Raw genomic sequence first — 15,185 nt, forward strand, 5'->3', positions numbered from 1 at the left:
AGTGACTGTGTGAGGTAGCCATCATTTGCAATTTAGGAATGAAGAAACTGAGGCTCAAAGGTCAAGTAACCTGCCCAAGATAACGCAGCAAGTTAGGAGCAGAGGAAAGATTTAAACCCTGGCGTGCGTCACTGCACAGCGTACGACCTTCCGGCTACACCTCACTGCCTGCTTGTGACATCCCTGTAATGGTCACTTTATTCCCAGACTGACAACATGGCCAATTAACATAGACTTCCTGAGTCCCTACCAGCCAAGGGCTGAGACGACATCTGGAATGAAAAACTGGTGCTATCCTCACACCATGGGGAGGGTGCTTTGCAGAAGAAACCCAAGCGAACTGCTGAACACGACTCTGTGATATAAGCAATGGGATCCTGTGGTAAAACACAGGGCCGCCTAAGACAGGAGCCACTGTGGCCAGGGTCACTAATTACATTGTCTTTGTGACAAGTCGGTGACCAGAAAACAAGAAGTGTGTGCAGAAGGGAACACGTTAAGTTCTAGTAAGAGCAATACTCTAATTACATTTGCTCCCCTGAGAAACTTCAAACACTCCACGCTGGTGTTCTGTTCTCACGCTGTCAAGCAGTATGTAAGTCACACACTACGTCCCTGCTCCCTTGTGGGGAAGACAGGCAGGCACGAAGTTACAGGACATCTTACCAGGTTTGAGAACGTCAGAATGCCATTGTCCTGAGTCAAGAGGTTGGAACGAAACACGCCACCGCTGAGAGACAGGAGGACCCCAGGGAGGGGCTGGTCATCTTCAGCTCTTATCTGGGGGGGCAAGAAAGAAACACCAGAGCAAGGTGAACTCATATTAACCATGAAGACAATAGTTCACAAATCAAGAGGTAATTCTTATGGGTTGTGTTTATTATTTGTTGGAGGAACAAAAGGTCTGTTCTCATCCCCAGGGGTAACTGATGCTAACAGTTTGGTGTGTAGTCTTCCAGAACTGTTTCAATGCCCACACAACACTTATCATCACTATGGCTACTGTTGATGGGCTGGCAGGTTTACTGGGGTGGGGGAGGTGAGACAATGAAACACTGCACACTCCACACTGTGCTTTCCTCCCTCAACCGTGTATCCTGACTTTCCTCTTCATTCGTCCAGAGATCCACCTCGCTGCTTAACAGCTGCGTAGCATTCAGACGCAGGGGCTGCTAAACTATCCTTGTTGAGGAAAAGAAAAGACAACCTCAAGGTCCCAAACATGTGTATCTTTGTGCACTTAGGTTTTTCTCTTTTCCTGAATAATCAATTCCTAGACCTGTTGGGTATGTGCATTTTAAATTCAGAAAGATACCACCAAGTTGCACTGGAACTATGCATAGTTCCATAAAGCATCCACACATGGGAAAGTACACACTCTCCAAAACATGGATATTGTCTTCATTATTGCAAATCTAACCCAGAACCCAGTGTTTCAATGGTAACTTCCTTTGCATTTCCTCAGTCACTACCAAAACTGAGCATCTCTTCATTTATTAGTCACTTGTATTACTTATGTGAACTGCCTTTTCAGACCCTTTGTTCATCTTCTTTCTTAATCAATTTAAGAAGTTCCTTGCAAACTGGGGATAATACTTTTGGTACAAATATTTCTTCCCAGTATATCTTTCCACTTAGTTCAAAATGTATTCTGCAATGTAGAATGTTCATTTTTTATGTGAGGTAATCTGCCATTCCCTTCCTTCATCCTCCATGTTGAAAATATTCCTACTCGAGAATCTCTGGGCTCAGTTTGTGCATCTCACAGCATCTTCTTCCCAAGACAGATGAAGGGAAGAGAAAAAGACATCAAACACACTGCAGGGACATCCTGTGTCCTTCGACGCAGAGCAGTCTTGGAGGAAAACTTGAAACACTTCTCAAAAGGTATGCAAACAAGCTCAAGTAACAGATCTCCAAATTATGCTGAGTGAAAAGAGCCAGATGAAAAGGCCATCCTGTATGATTCCATTTACATAACACTCCAGAAAATGCAAACGAATCTACAGTGACAGAAAGCAGATCTGATCAGTGGGGTGGGATAGGAGGGATGAATTACCAAGGGGTACAAGGAAACTTAGGGGGTGTGACAGTGTTCACTATTTTGACTGCCGAAACTATGTTGATAATGTATCAAATTCTATACTTTATGTGCAGTGTATTCTATGTCAATTATACCGCAATAAAACACTTCTTAAAAACATAGTGTTACCTCAAAGCTTACGCCTGCCAAGGCATAGGCCTTAAAATCTCCTATGGTTCCTTCCACTGCAGTCAAAACGTAGCCCTCCTTCTGTGAGGACACAGTGTACTCCAGGTCGCTGTGCAGGGGCCCCACGCTGCAGAAAGAGAGCAAATGCAGAGACGGCTTTGCCTCAGATCCTGCAGGAGGCCCCGCCTAACCACAAGGAAATCCTGGCTCCCCAGCTGGTCCCAAGCAAACGTTTCTTAGTCACAGGCTTACCTGTAGGCACCTTTGTCATCAGTAAAGACTGTGATCAGTGGTGAATTTGCCCCCTTTTCACTGATGACAATCTCGACTCCTTCTAACTCTGGGTGGATCTGACCTTCCAGGAATAAACCTGCTTTCCCGTGGATCTCGATCAGCTTCCCTGGGCAGCTTTCTAAAAGGGGAAGAAGTAACAGAAGAATGTGACCTCGCTGCAGAGGGAGGGGAGCCTTCTGGCTGGAGGCTTCCCAATGAAGAAGGGCCTATAACCAAGATATTTGAAGCTAACCTCCAAATGACATTGTTTAATGTTCCAGAAACTTCAATAACTAGAAGTGGCCCAAGCCTCTCTCCACCTGGAAAGGCCTCATTTAACTGCCAACAGCATTAGCAGGTAAACCTAACGAAAGCTGGGGTTTCATCACTCCTCTCTCCTGGTCCTCACAAGGCCACATGCGAGCAGAGATGACTGTACAGCAAGTAAGCTGTGCTGCTCGACCTCAGGGGACCCAAAATGAAAAACCACCCCCAACAGGCTGCCCACTGAAAGCCAGGCTCTTCTACACACTCTACTTCCAAATACAAACCACATAAATGCCCAGGATTGAATGAACCCAGAAGGCTAGCAGTCAAAAGGCAAATACTCCCTAAGTTATCACTTCTAATTATCCAACCCCAAAAAGATCCTCTCATCACCCCCACCAAAAAAAATACAAACACCATGAACAGTTCACACAGAGGATGACTAATGCTCACATTTCAGCAACTGATGGTTTTGCTTTTCACCAACCTCTGGTGTCAAACTGGTAATGTCTAGAAAAGCCAAGTCCTTTTCCAAAAAGATTGTTCCTTTCTAATAGCAAAAGTGACTTTTATTGATATCATTCATTCACTCATTCATTCATCAAACAGCAGCATCTATGTGCCTTACAAAGACACTTTCGCTGTAACGTCACTGAATAAATGTTTAAATGCAAGCAAAGAAACAAGTGCAAAGGTGTGTCACTGGTTCACTGAGTTGACATCTACCTCCACTGACGGTGGCTTCCATGGAAGGGGGATAAAAGAGCAGCTCTTTAGACGAGGGTGTGACAGTGATTTTCTCTCCAGACCTAAAATAATAAAAATACTTCAATTTGGCTGGTTCTGTCCCTTCATTAGAGCGAATATCAAAACAGAGGACACTGCAGAGAAAAGCCCGAAAGAGCTTACCGGGCCCAATAAGAGAAGTCGTAAGAGAAGGGGCCTTGTAACTCATCCACCATCTCCTGGACGGGGGGCTTGGTCCTTCCCTCTCCACCTTCTTCTTTGTCCTTCTTCTCCCGCTCCTGCTTGCGGCTCTCAATCTCAGCCAACTGCTGCTCCCTCCGAAGCTCCTGCACAGACTTCAGGGGGCCTAAGACCAAGGCGGGTTCACTGTCAATGGAAGACCTGGAGGAAAGGAAGGAGCAGCCCAGAGGATGTGGTCACTTGTCCCTGTGGTCGGTGGGCATCTGAATATCTGCAAGGGGTCACCCACAAGTAACAAAACCAAACACCTGTTTACACCTCCACATGGCAGTCTTCTCCTGATGTGAATATATTAATAGTTTTGTAAAAATAAAGGCTGGCCCTGGCTGGTTTGGCTCAGTGGTTAGAGCGTCGGCCCGTGGACCCGAGAGTCTCAGGTTCAGTTCCTGCTAAGGGCATGTATCTTGGTTGCAGTTTGTCCCCGGCCCCAACTGGGGTCATGTGGGTGGCAACCAGTCGATGTGTCTCTCTCACATCGATGTTTCTCTCTCTCTCTTCCTCCCTCTGTTCCTCCAGCTCTATCTGAAGATAAATGAAAAAATGTCCTTGGATGACAATAAAAAATAAATATAAATAAAGGCTGAACTTCTGCCCAATTGTAGTAGCATCTGGTAGATCTGGGCTGGAATGAAATACCACTGACTTTATGACTTGATGAAAGCATGTCCGATTTCCCAAGGACGTGGAGATCTCCCCACATTGCCATCCTTTGTCTTTCATTCCCCCTTTATAGAGAACACCCCCTGCTAGAGAACCAGGCACTGGGATACAGCCATAAACAGGACAGACAACATTCCCTAAGCCTGCAGAACCCACATTCTAATAGGAAGAGGCAGACAAGAAAAGGAAAAATGATGTCACATGACAAGTACAATGAAAAAAAACAAAGAAGCGTGGAAGAAGAAAGTGCTGGGAGCGTGGAGGTACTAATTTTAGGGGCTCAGCAAGGCCTTTCTGATCAGGCAACCCTGAGCCACGTGGCTCTCTGGGTAAGGAGTGTCTCAAGCAAGAGGGCGAGTGCCAAGTCCCTGGCGCCCTGCAAGGGGAGCTCCCTCGGCATGCTCCAGGGACAGCAAGAGACCAAGGCAGCCTGGGCAAAGGGACCCAGGGAAGAGTCAGGTGGTCAGGGGGATCCCAGGGGGACTAGGGCTTCATAGACCCCGGTATGGACTTCGGATTTCATTCTGAGTAGAATGGAAAACCCCTGGAGTTTTAAGTAGAGGAATGATATGATCTCTTCTATTAAAGGCTCACACTGGCTCAACATGGGCTGACCCCTACCAGCTTACCTTTCCTGAATGTCCCCAACCCTGACGAGTTCCAATTCAAAGCGCTTATCGCACTTGTAATGTTACAGTTCTATGTCTGATTCTCGGACTACATGCCTTCCCCATGGGACTAGGGCAGGAGCTGTGGCCTACGCCCAGGCACACGAAGACTCTCAATACATATTTCTCAAAGGATGGATGGGAGAAAAGGTGGTGGACAGAAAGATGGAGACACAGCTGAAAAGGCGACTTCAACGAGAGTAAGGACAGAGAAAGTTACTCAGATTCCCATTCTATTTGACAAAGTCGGTCATGCTCCCAAAACTCTTTCATTTTTCAAGAATATCAGGGTGTCAGATGTACCTCAGCACACAGCAAAAATTCCTCTCAAAGGGGACACTCACATAACCTGACCCTACCTTCAGTGAGGGATGCCCTTTCATAACCTTTCTCTCTCATGACCTTTCCTATACCCTGTGCTATCTGTATTTTCCAAGCCTTTGAGAAAAGGTCTACAAAAAATAAGCAATATTTTTGAATTTTCTAAAACACTTGAAATACAATAAATAAACCAGAGATATATATTGTCCCCTGGCAAAGACAGGCAGTATAAAGAGTGTAAACAGAAATCTATGACACTGAAACAAGCTGTCAGGAGGCTCTTCCTCCTCCAAAGTTAATTCTGGAATCATCAAAGGAAAGGATCAAGGTTACTGTTAGTTTATGGCTATGTCATGTAAGTATGAGAGAGAAGGCCATTGTACATACGCTTAGAGATAAGAAATCAAAAATAATTTTCAGAGAGTCTATTAGAGAAGCCCCCAGGCCCCATCCACCACCCTCCCATGCTCTGCCCACCATGGAACACTAGTCTTACTTGATAGTCACAGTGACATCCATCATTTTGTCAGTGGTGATAGTTCCAAGGACATGATGGCGAATGGCTGTCAACGTCAAGATACTGGGTGAAGACCTATAAATCAAAGAGGTGGAAATAAAACACTACAATATCACCTAGTCATTCTCAAAGGATCACAAACACCGCCCTTGATGGGCCACCTTCCTGACCCTGAAATATACTACATGAAATTGCTCTTAGTTTGGGCCGAAATAACTCCTGAAATACATGTATCAGGGCTTTAAAGATTAAACTAATTCTCACTCTAAAACTTGACACCTCCAGTTCTCAGTGAAACCCGCAGGCATTTGTAAAAGTATAGAAATGGTGGGTTTGAGCTTGAGAAACTCCCATCAGTGAGGGCTAGAGAAAGAGTTAACAAAAATTATATTTAATCTGCACCACAGCCTTCCATCCTTGGTTTATAGAATTCTTGGGAAAGAGATCCTATCTCCATTTTCTCAATAATTTACCCAAGTATTATGCTAAGTGAAATACATCAGACAGAGAAAAACAAATAGCATATGAATTCATCTATATGTGGAATCTAAAAAACAAACAAAACAGAAGCAGACTCATAAATACAGAGAACTGAGGGTAGTCAGAGGGGAGGGGGTTGGGGGCCAGGGTAAAAAAGTGGAAGGGATTAAGAAGTACAAATTGGCAGTTACACCCTGGCCAGTTTGGCTCAGCAGTCAGAGTGTCAGCCCGCGGACCAATGACTCAACAGGTTCAATTCCAGTCAAGAACACGTACCTTGGTTGCAGTTCGTCCCTGGCCCTGGTCAGGGTCATGCAGGAGACAACCAGTCAATGTATCCCTCTCACATCGATGCTCTCTCTCCCTCTCTCCCCCCCACCCCCCATATCCCATATCCCACTCTATCTAAAAATCAATGGAAAAATATCCCTAGTAAAGATTAACCAAAAAACGAAAAAGTTTAAAATTTAAAAAAAAAAAAAAAAATTCACCCAAGTGTCTTAAAATCCTTATCTAAAAACTTTTCAATGCCTTATCTTACCTCTTCCAGAAAAACTACCAAAAATTCCTTTTGTTCTCAGAAATGACTGAAGAAGAGATACACACGCATTCGCTATGGAAGTCACACGGACACCACAGAGCAGTGAACACCCAGCTTACGTGTCATAGGTATAGAACGCTTGCTCGAACCGGTGGCAGGAGCGCGGGGTCACCTTGTACACACCTGCAGCCAGGAAAGCAAAGTCACTGTCAGAGAAGGGCATCTACTGTGCCCAGCAATTCCGACATTTAAAACCCGAAGGCAGCACTTCAGCTGAGGACCCACAACGTACCGCAATGTGCGACAGTGAGATCAGAAATGCCTTTGCTGCTGCTGCTGATGGTGCCTTACCCTTGACCCAAACCATTTAATGGCTATTGACAAGCTCAGAATTTTCATTTCTATAACTTAGCAACTCACAGTAGTGTATCCACAGAGACCAAGCTAACAGATATATGCACAAGAAGGAACAGGAAGTACATTTCTACTGCAACTTAAACAGGACTTTCTACTTAACAGATTCAGTTAAAAATTCAAAAGATAACCACAGCCTGAACTCCCTCCTATAAATATTCCTCAAATGGGGCATGGTACAGGGGAAGGCCTAGAAAATGGTGAAACAATCACAGAAAACACTTTCATGCTGGACGTTTATGCAGGGTAACACTGAATTAGGGGCATATGTCATCACTGGCAATAGTAACACAATCAATTTCAGGAAAAGACAAAGTCAAACAATGCATCCCCCTCCAATGGTCATTAACCCACATTTTTGCCATTTGTCCTACAAAGACTGACATTAGTTCAAACTTCCTCTGTTGTGTACATCACACAGAGGAAGACCTTGTGCAGTTCCTAGTAGAAAAAAATGATTAGCTTTCTCCATTCATTTTGTGTGGTCTTTCATTCGACAAATATGAGTGCACTAGCACCTACTACAAGCCAGGCACACAGCAAGAAACAGATATGGCTGCAGGGGAAGGCCTAGAAAATGGTGAAACAATCACAGAAAACACCTTCATGCTGGACGTTTAAGCAGGGTAACACTGTCATGGGGCTTACTGTCCACAGAGAAAGGCATCTGACAGCCACAGCAGACCAGTTATGCTGTGAGCAACAGCATGACAGGGAGATATAAATAATACTGGAGGGCCCTCCCACCCCCAGAAAGTAATATTTGAACCAAGAAGTGACAGTAGGAAGATACAGCTGGGTGAAGAGTGGGGCATGAGACAGAGAAAGCATGTAAGCAGAGAACACGTGAACAACTGACTTGCTAGTTGCTTCCTCAACAGCTGTCCTTCCTTCCTTGATATCAGACCTGGGTTATGTGCATGGTGGCTATGTGTCCAGCTTCAGCAACACAGTCAACTATCCCAGCCTCCCTTGCAGCTAGAAGTGACCAGTGACACAGTTCTGGCCAATATGACATAAAGAAAGTTTACCAGAGGAGGGGGCATGGAAAATGTTTGCCTATCCCTCTCCTGGTCTTTCTGCCTTAAACATAACTAGTCTTCTGAGGCAATGAGAGCCATCTTGAAAACACAAGTTAAAAAGACAAGGGAAAAGGCTAAAAGAATCACAAAGACACTAACCCTGACATCTACCAGCCACTGAACCCACGCTTGTAGCCACATGCTGCCAGACTTTGTTACTGAGCCAAATTAACCCCACTTCTTAACGGCACTGTTGTACGGATTCTGTCACTTGCAGCCAAAGGCATCCTAAATGACACACATGGCACAGAGGGCCTGGAGCGAAGAAAACAGAGACCCGGCTGGATTATACAGGAGCTCAAGGTAAGGTTAAGGATTTTCTATTTCATCTTTTTTTTTTTTTTTTTTATCCTCACCCGAGGACATTTTTCGATATTTTGTTCAGATAGAGTGAGAGGGAGAGAGAGAGAGAGAGAGAAACATCGACGTGAAAGCGACACATCGAGTGGTTGCCACCCACACAACCCAACCAGGGCCGGGGACAAACTGCAACCAAGGTACGTGCCCTTAGCGGGAACCGAACCCGGGTCTCTCCGGACCGCAGGCCAACGCTCTAACCGCTGAGCCAAACCGGCCAGGGCAGGATTTTCTATTTCATCTTGAGAACCAAGAGGAGTCACTGAATTTTTCATTAGGAAATTTAAAATAAAACCGCAATGAGACACTATTTTACTAGGATGGCTACAGTCAGACAGACAGACAGTAACTAACGTTGGTGAAGATGTGAAAAAACAGGAACCCTGGTGCATTGCTGGTGGGAATACCAAATGGCATATACAGCCTCTTTGGAAAACAATTTGGTGATTTCTTAAAAAACTGAACATAAACTTACCATATGTTCCAGCATTCCATTCCTAAGCATTATCCCTTCCAAAATGAAAACAGATGTCGACACAAAGACTTGTACACAAATGTTGATAGCAACATTATTCATAATAGCCAAAAACTGGAAATATCCATCAACTGAAGTATCTACCAACTGGTGAATGGACACACAGAATGCGAATGTGTATCCCTCACAATGGAATACTATTTAACAATAAAAAGGAACAAACCAGAAATACCTGCTGCAACATGAATTCCAAAGCATGATGAAGAACTTGGAAAACATTATGCTAAGTGAAAGGAGAGAGACAAAATACCAGTATTGTATAATTTCAATTATATGAACTATCTAAAAAAAAGGCAAATCTGTAAAGACAAAAAATTGATTGCTGCCTAGGAAGGAAATTAACTGTAAACATGTATGAAGGATATCACTAGGTGATGAAAATGTTCTGCAGTGGGTTACAGTTGGTTGTACAACTTGGCGAATTTACTAAAAATCATTGCATTGTACATTTTAAATGGGTGAATTTTATGGTCTGCAAATTGCACCTCAAAGTTGTTCAAAGAGAAAGAAGCCATCCAAGTATTTTAAGCAAGGTGGGAGATGATCCAACTTTTATTTGGCTCTTAAAGATAAATTATTGGCAAATCGTGTAATATTTTTTAAAGTGAAAAGGTCTAGCCCTGGCCGGTTTGGCTCAGCAGTTAGAGCGTCCGCCTGCGGTCCTGAGAGACCCGGGTTCGGTTCCCACTAAGGGCATGTACCTCAGTTGCAGTTTGTCCCCGGCCCTGGTTGGTCGTGCGGGTGGCAGCCACTCGATGTGTCCCTTTCACATCGATGTTTCCCTCTCTCTCTCTTCCTCTCTCTCCCTCCAACTCTGTCTGTACAAAAAATGAAAAAATGTCCTCGGATGAGGATTAAAAAAGAAATAAAGTGAAAAGGTCTAATCACTATGTTATACACTTGCAACTAATCTAATATAATATTATGCCAACCATATTTGAAAAATAAAATTTTTTTTAAAAAGTGAAATGGCCCCCCCAACTCAAATCCAAGAGACTTGCCAGTCCTCAGCTTTAATTCTTTGGGTACAAACAGTACTCCCTCCAGAGGAAAGGGATAGAAAAACAAGAGTACGCTGACCACAACCAAAATTGATAGCTTAATGCAAATAGACCTGAGGTAGGAAAAACTGCCTTTAAAATCACCCTCCGGTGCCTTTCTGCTTCCCCGGCGTCTAGCACATCAATCCTCCCAGACTCACCGGGCTTGGACAGGCAGAAGCGGTTGACTCCTTTGGAGAGGTTATAAATCCCCACATTCTCGGGTCCATTTCCATCCTGATAAAATTCCTAAGGGACCAAAGTCAATACAATGACTTACTGGGAGAGGTGGAGACACAAAATGATTAATAAGATTTCTGTTTCAGAACCAGTCATCTGTTTTGCCCATTAATCATCTGAGCAGTTGGGTGCCACAGGAAAATTAAAAACCTTCCAAAACTTCCAACAAAAGCGTGCTCTTTTTCAGTCAGTCAACTAATATTTATTGAGCACCTGCTATGTGATAAACCCAGAGCTGGGCTTTGGTTGTTGACAAGGCTCCTGTTCTCAGGTGGCTTACATTCTAATACAAGTAGACAGAAAATCAATGCGGTCAACAACGAAATTCGTAGATTTCCCCTAGTAAGTAATAGAGCTACCAGGAAAATAAGCAGAGGATCAGGATAGAGAGTGATCCCCACAGAGGTGCCTTTAGCTTTGTTGGTTTCAGGCCAGGCCTTTCCTGAGCAGAAAACATTGGGGCTGAAAAACGAACTACAAGCATTTCTGGAAAAGACATAGCATTCCAAGATGAGGGAAGAGCATGTGCAAAGGCCCAGAGAAGGGAAGAAGCTTACTGTGGAACTGAAGGCCGGTGGGCTGGGGCTCAGTGAGCAAGGCAGAGAGTGGCAGGAGGTAAGGTAGGAGTTGGGGGTGGGCTTTGTTGGCCATCATTAAGGAATATGAATCGTGTTCTAAGGGGAACAGAAATATACTAGAAGGTTTAAGGGAAAGGATGCTTTTCTAATGTCTAGCACTTATTCTTGATTGGGAATTAATTAAATTAATTAATTTGTTCCATTTCCTGGAACAAAGCTGTTTGTTGAGCATTTGCAGTTACGCAGTTAGAGCAGTCAACTGCCATTGCAAACACCACTTTCAACTCCTCCAGTGTCTAACACAAGCAGTCACTTAATTGCCTTTTGCCTCAGTTTCTCTACTGGCCCCTGAAAATGACACTTACCATTGCTTCTAGTAAAAAAATGATATAAAATTCATAAACAGGCCTCTATAGGTCTACACAGGTGTTCCCTTTCCAGAAACCCATCTGGTGTACTACCGTTCAGGCCATGGAGAACACATCAACAAGAGAATAAGGTCCTAACAGCTCTGTCCTCTGAACCAAAATAAATATACTGGAGAAACTGACTCAGCTGCACCTGTTAATAAATAACAGCAGTACATGCCAAGGAAATTTTAAATGCATAAAAGCTTTACTTAAACCTCCCTATAACTCTGAGAAGTGGATATTACGATTCCAGTTTTAGAGGAGAAAAATGAAGCTCAGGAACATTAAATGAACTTGCAAAGGCTATAAAACCACTATGTCAATGACTTCCCCAAATCACCAAAATTAGAATTTAATGTGAAGCCAGGAAATATCCCAAATAAAGGCATCTTCCACTGAGGTATTTTAAATGCTTCCTGATGATGCTTTCCATATTAGGTGGCTGAGTCGAGGGGCACAAAAGGAAATCTGACTACACTATGGTTATAATCTTCTTGGCACGATAGTCCTTCTTGATCTCCAAAAGCAAGTGCCCTCCCAAATAAAAGAGTCCTCAGAAGCACGTACCAGAGTGATGGCATGAGAAAGGGAACATCTCAGCATATAGCCCGTCTGCCTGAACTCAATCGCTGACACGTCATCTTCCAGAACCTCTACCTCCAGACTCTTGTTCTTCCAGCACCAATCTTCATGCATGATGCTAACTGGAAAAGCACACAACACAGAGACACATGGGCACAGGGCACACCACTCCCGGAACACCACCAGAAAAAACTATAATGAATTCACTCATTTTGTAAAAATGTGTGTGTTTATATATATACACCTTAAATAGACATAAATATGTATATACATACATATCAATAAATATTACACACACACAAATAGAAATACTTGGAAGGAGTAACTACTAAAGAAAAATTGAAACCAATGGCCATTAAAATCATCAAGAAAGAAATTCAATTATGTCTAAGCATCAGGCTACAAGTAAGATATTCAGAGATCACCAAACTTTTTCTGTAATGAGCCACAGAGCAAATATTCTCAATTTTGCAGGCCACATGGTCCCAACTATTCAACTCTGTGTTTGTAGCACACAAGCAGCCATAGATAATACATATACAAATGGGCATAGCTATGTACAAATAACACTTAATTTATGAAAACAGACAGTTGGCCTTTAGGCCATAGTTTGCCAACACCTGATATAATGGAAAATATAATTCCCCAATAAAAGCTGTAGTCTTTATAAGCTATTCACTGCCAGCAGCTCCAAGCTGAGCTTTGATAAAACAGAAACACAGGCAATGGAAAGCTTAAGAAAGGCAGGAAGAGAGAACCAGCGTTTGCCAGCGCCCACTGCCTACCAGGCCCTGTGCAAGGGCTTTACCAACTGCATTTCATTCAGTCTTACATTCTGCAGAAAGCCTATCACTCCTCTTTTATAGATGAGAAAACTGAGTCTCAGGGACTGCCAAGGTCACACAGCTGCTAAGTGGTAAAGCACACAGAATATTATTTCACACTCTCTTTTCCAGCATTTAAAAATAAAATGGCACGAATGAGGCACCCTCCCAAACGAGAAGTGTGTGGGCTGACCTGATAAGGTGGCAGTCAGTTCCCAAAGCCTCAGCTCCTGCACTACTGCCCAATGCTAAATAAAGTACATTCAAGGTCAAGAGCGAAAGAAGAGTTAAACAACTAAAGGTATACAACTGGGATACAATTTGAGAGCTGGGTTTTAAAGTGTTTAGAAATATAGGAAGCATGTGAGGGGCATGAGAGGCTGTCTTTTTTTTTTAATCCTCACCCAAGGACATGTTTGCATTTATCTTCAGATAGAGCAGGAGGGAGAGAGGGGGAGAGAGAGAGAGAAACATCAATGTGAGAGAGACACATCGACTGGTTGCCACCCACACGACCCCAACCAGGACTGGAGACAAACTGCAACCAAGGTACGTGCCCTTAGCGGGAACCGAACCCAGGACTCTCTGGTCCACAGGCCAATGTTCTAACCGCTGAGCCAAACTGGTCAGGGCGAGAGGCTGTCTTAAGGTCTTACTTTTATATTTTCCGGGGAGCACACTGTCAAAGGTGAAAGTCATTGAGTTGACCTTGCCAGAGAGCTGGAGGCTGCGCTTCTCACCCTGGCGGCTCAGGGACTGCAGGGTCACCAACAGGTCGCCGCAGGTGTCTGCAGAGAAAAGACAGGAGGGCCTCATTTGACTGACCTCATGAACCACAGTACACATTCGACCCCTGTATGCCGGTAGCTGCCGTTTCTCTCCTGAAGGGCAGTGACAAGATTCCTTGAAGGTAATTTGCAGCTACTTGATTCGAAAAAGTACCTCCACGCATCAGTACCAAGCAAGGAAGCTACCAATGGGGAAAGCAATATTTATGGAGCACCAAGAGGAGCCAGAGAAAAAGAGAGAACAGTGATGCAATCTTACTTAATGCCTACTTTATACCAGGCATAGAACTGGGCCCCTTATCATAATCAAAATAGTATTAATATTACTACTAACAACAAAGATTTAAATGGCTCTCACTGTGTTCCAAGTACCTCTAAAGGTTATACATATACTAACTCATTTGATCTTTACAACAAGCCTATGAGGCAAGTACCATTATCAATTCCACATGAGAGCTAAGGCACTCAAAGCACAGAGAAGTTAAGTAATTTGCCCCAGGTCACACAGCAAAGGTTCAAGCCCAGGTAGTCTGGTTCCAGAGTCTGTGTAGTCACCGTGCTACACTGCCTCTTGATGACCACATTTAAGCTTCATTAAAACCCTCTGAAAGCAGCAGTATTCCCATTTAACAGAAGAAAAAGAGGCTGGGCAAGTAAATGCTTTGTCTCATACCTGGTAAGCGACAGAGCTGGGACTGAAACCTGGGCCTAATGCCCCCTTCCTTTCAGAGTTACAGGGGAAAAAAGGGAGCCAAGTGTTCTTTCGGGAGCCAAAGCAGAATACTCCCAGAGAAATGGTTCTGCAGCTTGCTATGGCGATTTTTCAGAAAGAACTTGATGCACTATGAACCTCCAGAACCACCGCCCAGCAGCAGCAGCTCCTGCTTTCATCTCTCATGCTGCCCCGGGAGGAAACTCTCACCAAACCCCCACCTCTACACGCCTGCTTCTTTGAAATCGTCCATTCTTACTTTCCACTGACATCTTACCCAAACAAGAGACTTTCCCAGAAACTGATGCCAAAAACTGTACAAAGGCCACGTCCATCACAGGCCTGTCCTTCACAGCGAGAGGAAACGTCTGGGGTTTCAATGTCAGCCCCGCTCTGGTCTCCGCCTCAGGAACCACCACCTGCGGGAACACAGGGCAACGTCAGCAGCTACATCAGGGGTGCTGCTCTCCTGGCCTGCAGGGCACCAGAACATTCCTCCGGGCCCAGGCTAAACAGATTTCCAAGGACATGGGTTCATATCTAGGCTGAGTTTTATAATCATAACAAATATCCAAGTAGCCTGTATAAAGACAACACATTTCTCATCAGGTATTAAAAACTCATCCTCAACAGAGCCACGGTGTGCACAGAAGTCTATCAGGCAGAACTCTCCAGGGACACACGTGCTGTCATCCAT

General features: G+C 44.1%; 1 protein-coding gene across 2 annotated transcripts in view; it reads right to left on the bottom strand.

The window, feature by feature from the left end:
* The window catches only part of LOC118641700 (nodal modulator 1), a 51,741-nt gene that overhangs the window by 12,240 nt on the left and 24,316 nt on the right, over nucleotides 1-15,185 (bottom strand). For both annotated transcript variants that reach the window (XM_036279161.1, XM_036279162.1), the window contains exons 13-23: nucleotides 14,766-14,907; nucleotides 13,645-13,776; nucleotides 12,150-12,286; nucleotides 10,516-10,603; nucleotides 7,046-7,109; nucleotides 5,885-5,980; nucleotides 3,662-3,880; nucleotides 3,479-3,561; nucleotides 2,465-2,624; nucleotides 2,213-2,339; nucleotides 667-780 (exon numbers count right to left, since the gene is read on the bottom strand). In XM_036279161.1, coding sequence (XP_036135054.1) covers nucleotides 667-780; nucleotides 2,213-2,339; nucleotides 2,465-2,624; nucleotides 3,479-3,561; nucleotides 3,662-3,880; nucleotides 5,885-5,980; nucleotides 7,046-7,109; nucleotides 10,516-10,603; nucleotides 12,150-12,286; nucleotides 13,645-13,776; nucleotides 14,766-14,907 — 1,362 coding nt within the window. The remainder of the gene's footprint in view (nucleotides 1-666; nucleotides 781-2,212; nucleotides 2,340-2,464; nucleotides 2,625-3,478; nucleotides 3,562-3,661; nucleotides 3,881-5,884; nucleotides 5,981-7,045; nucleotides 7,110-10,515; nucleotides 10,604-12,149; nucleotides 12,287-13,644; nucleotides 13,777-14,765; nucleotides 14,908-15,185) is intronic.

The sequence above is a fragment of the Molossus molossus genome, unplaced genomic scaffold (assembly GCF_014108415.1).
Source record: "Molossus molossus isolate mMolMol1 unplaced genomic scaffold, mMolMol1.p scaffold_m16_p_3, whole genome shotgun sequence".
NCBI classification, from domain to species: Eukaryota; Metazoa; Chordata; class Mammalia; order Chiroptera; family Molossidae; genus Molossus; species Molossus molossus.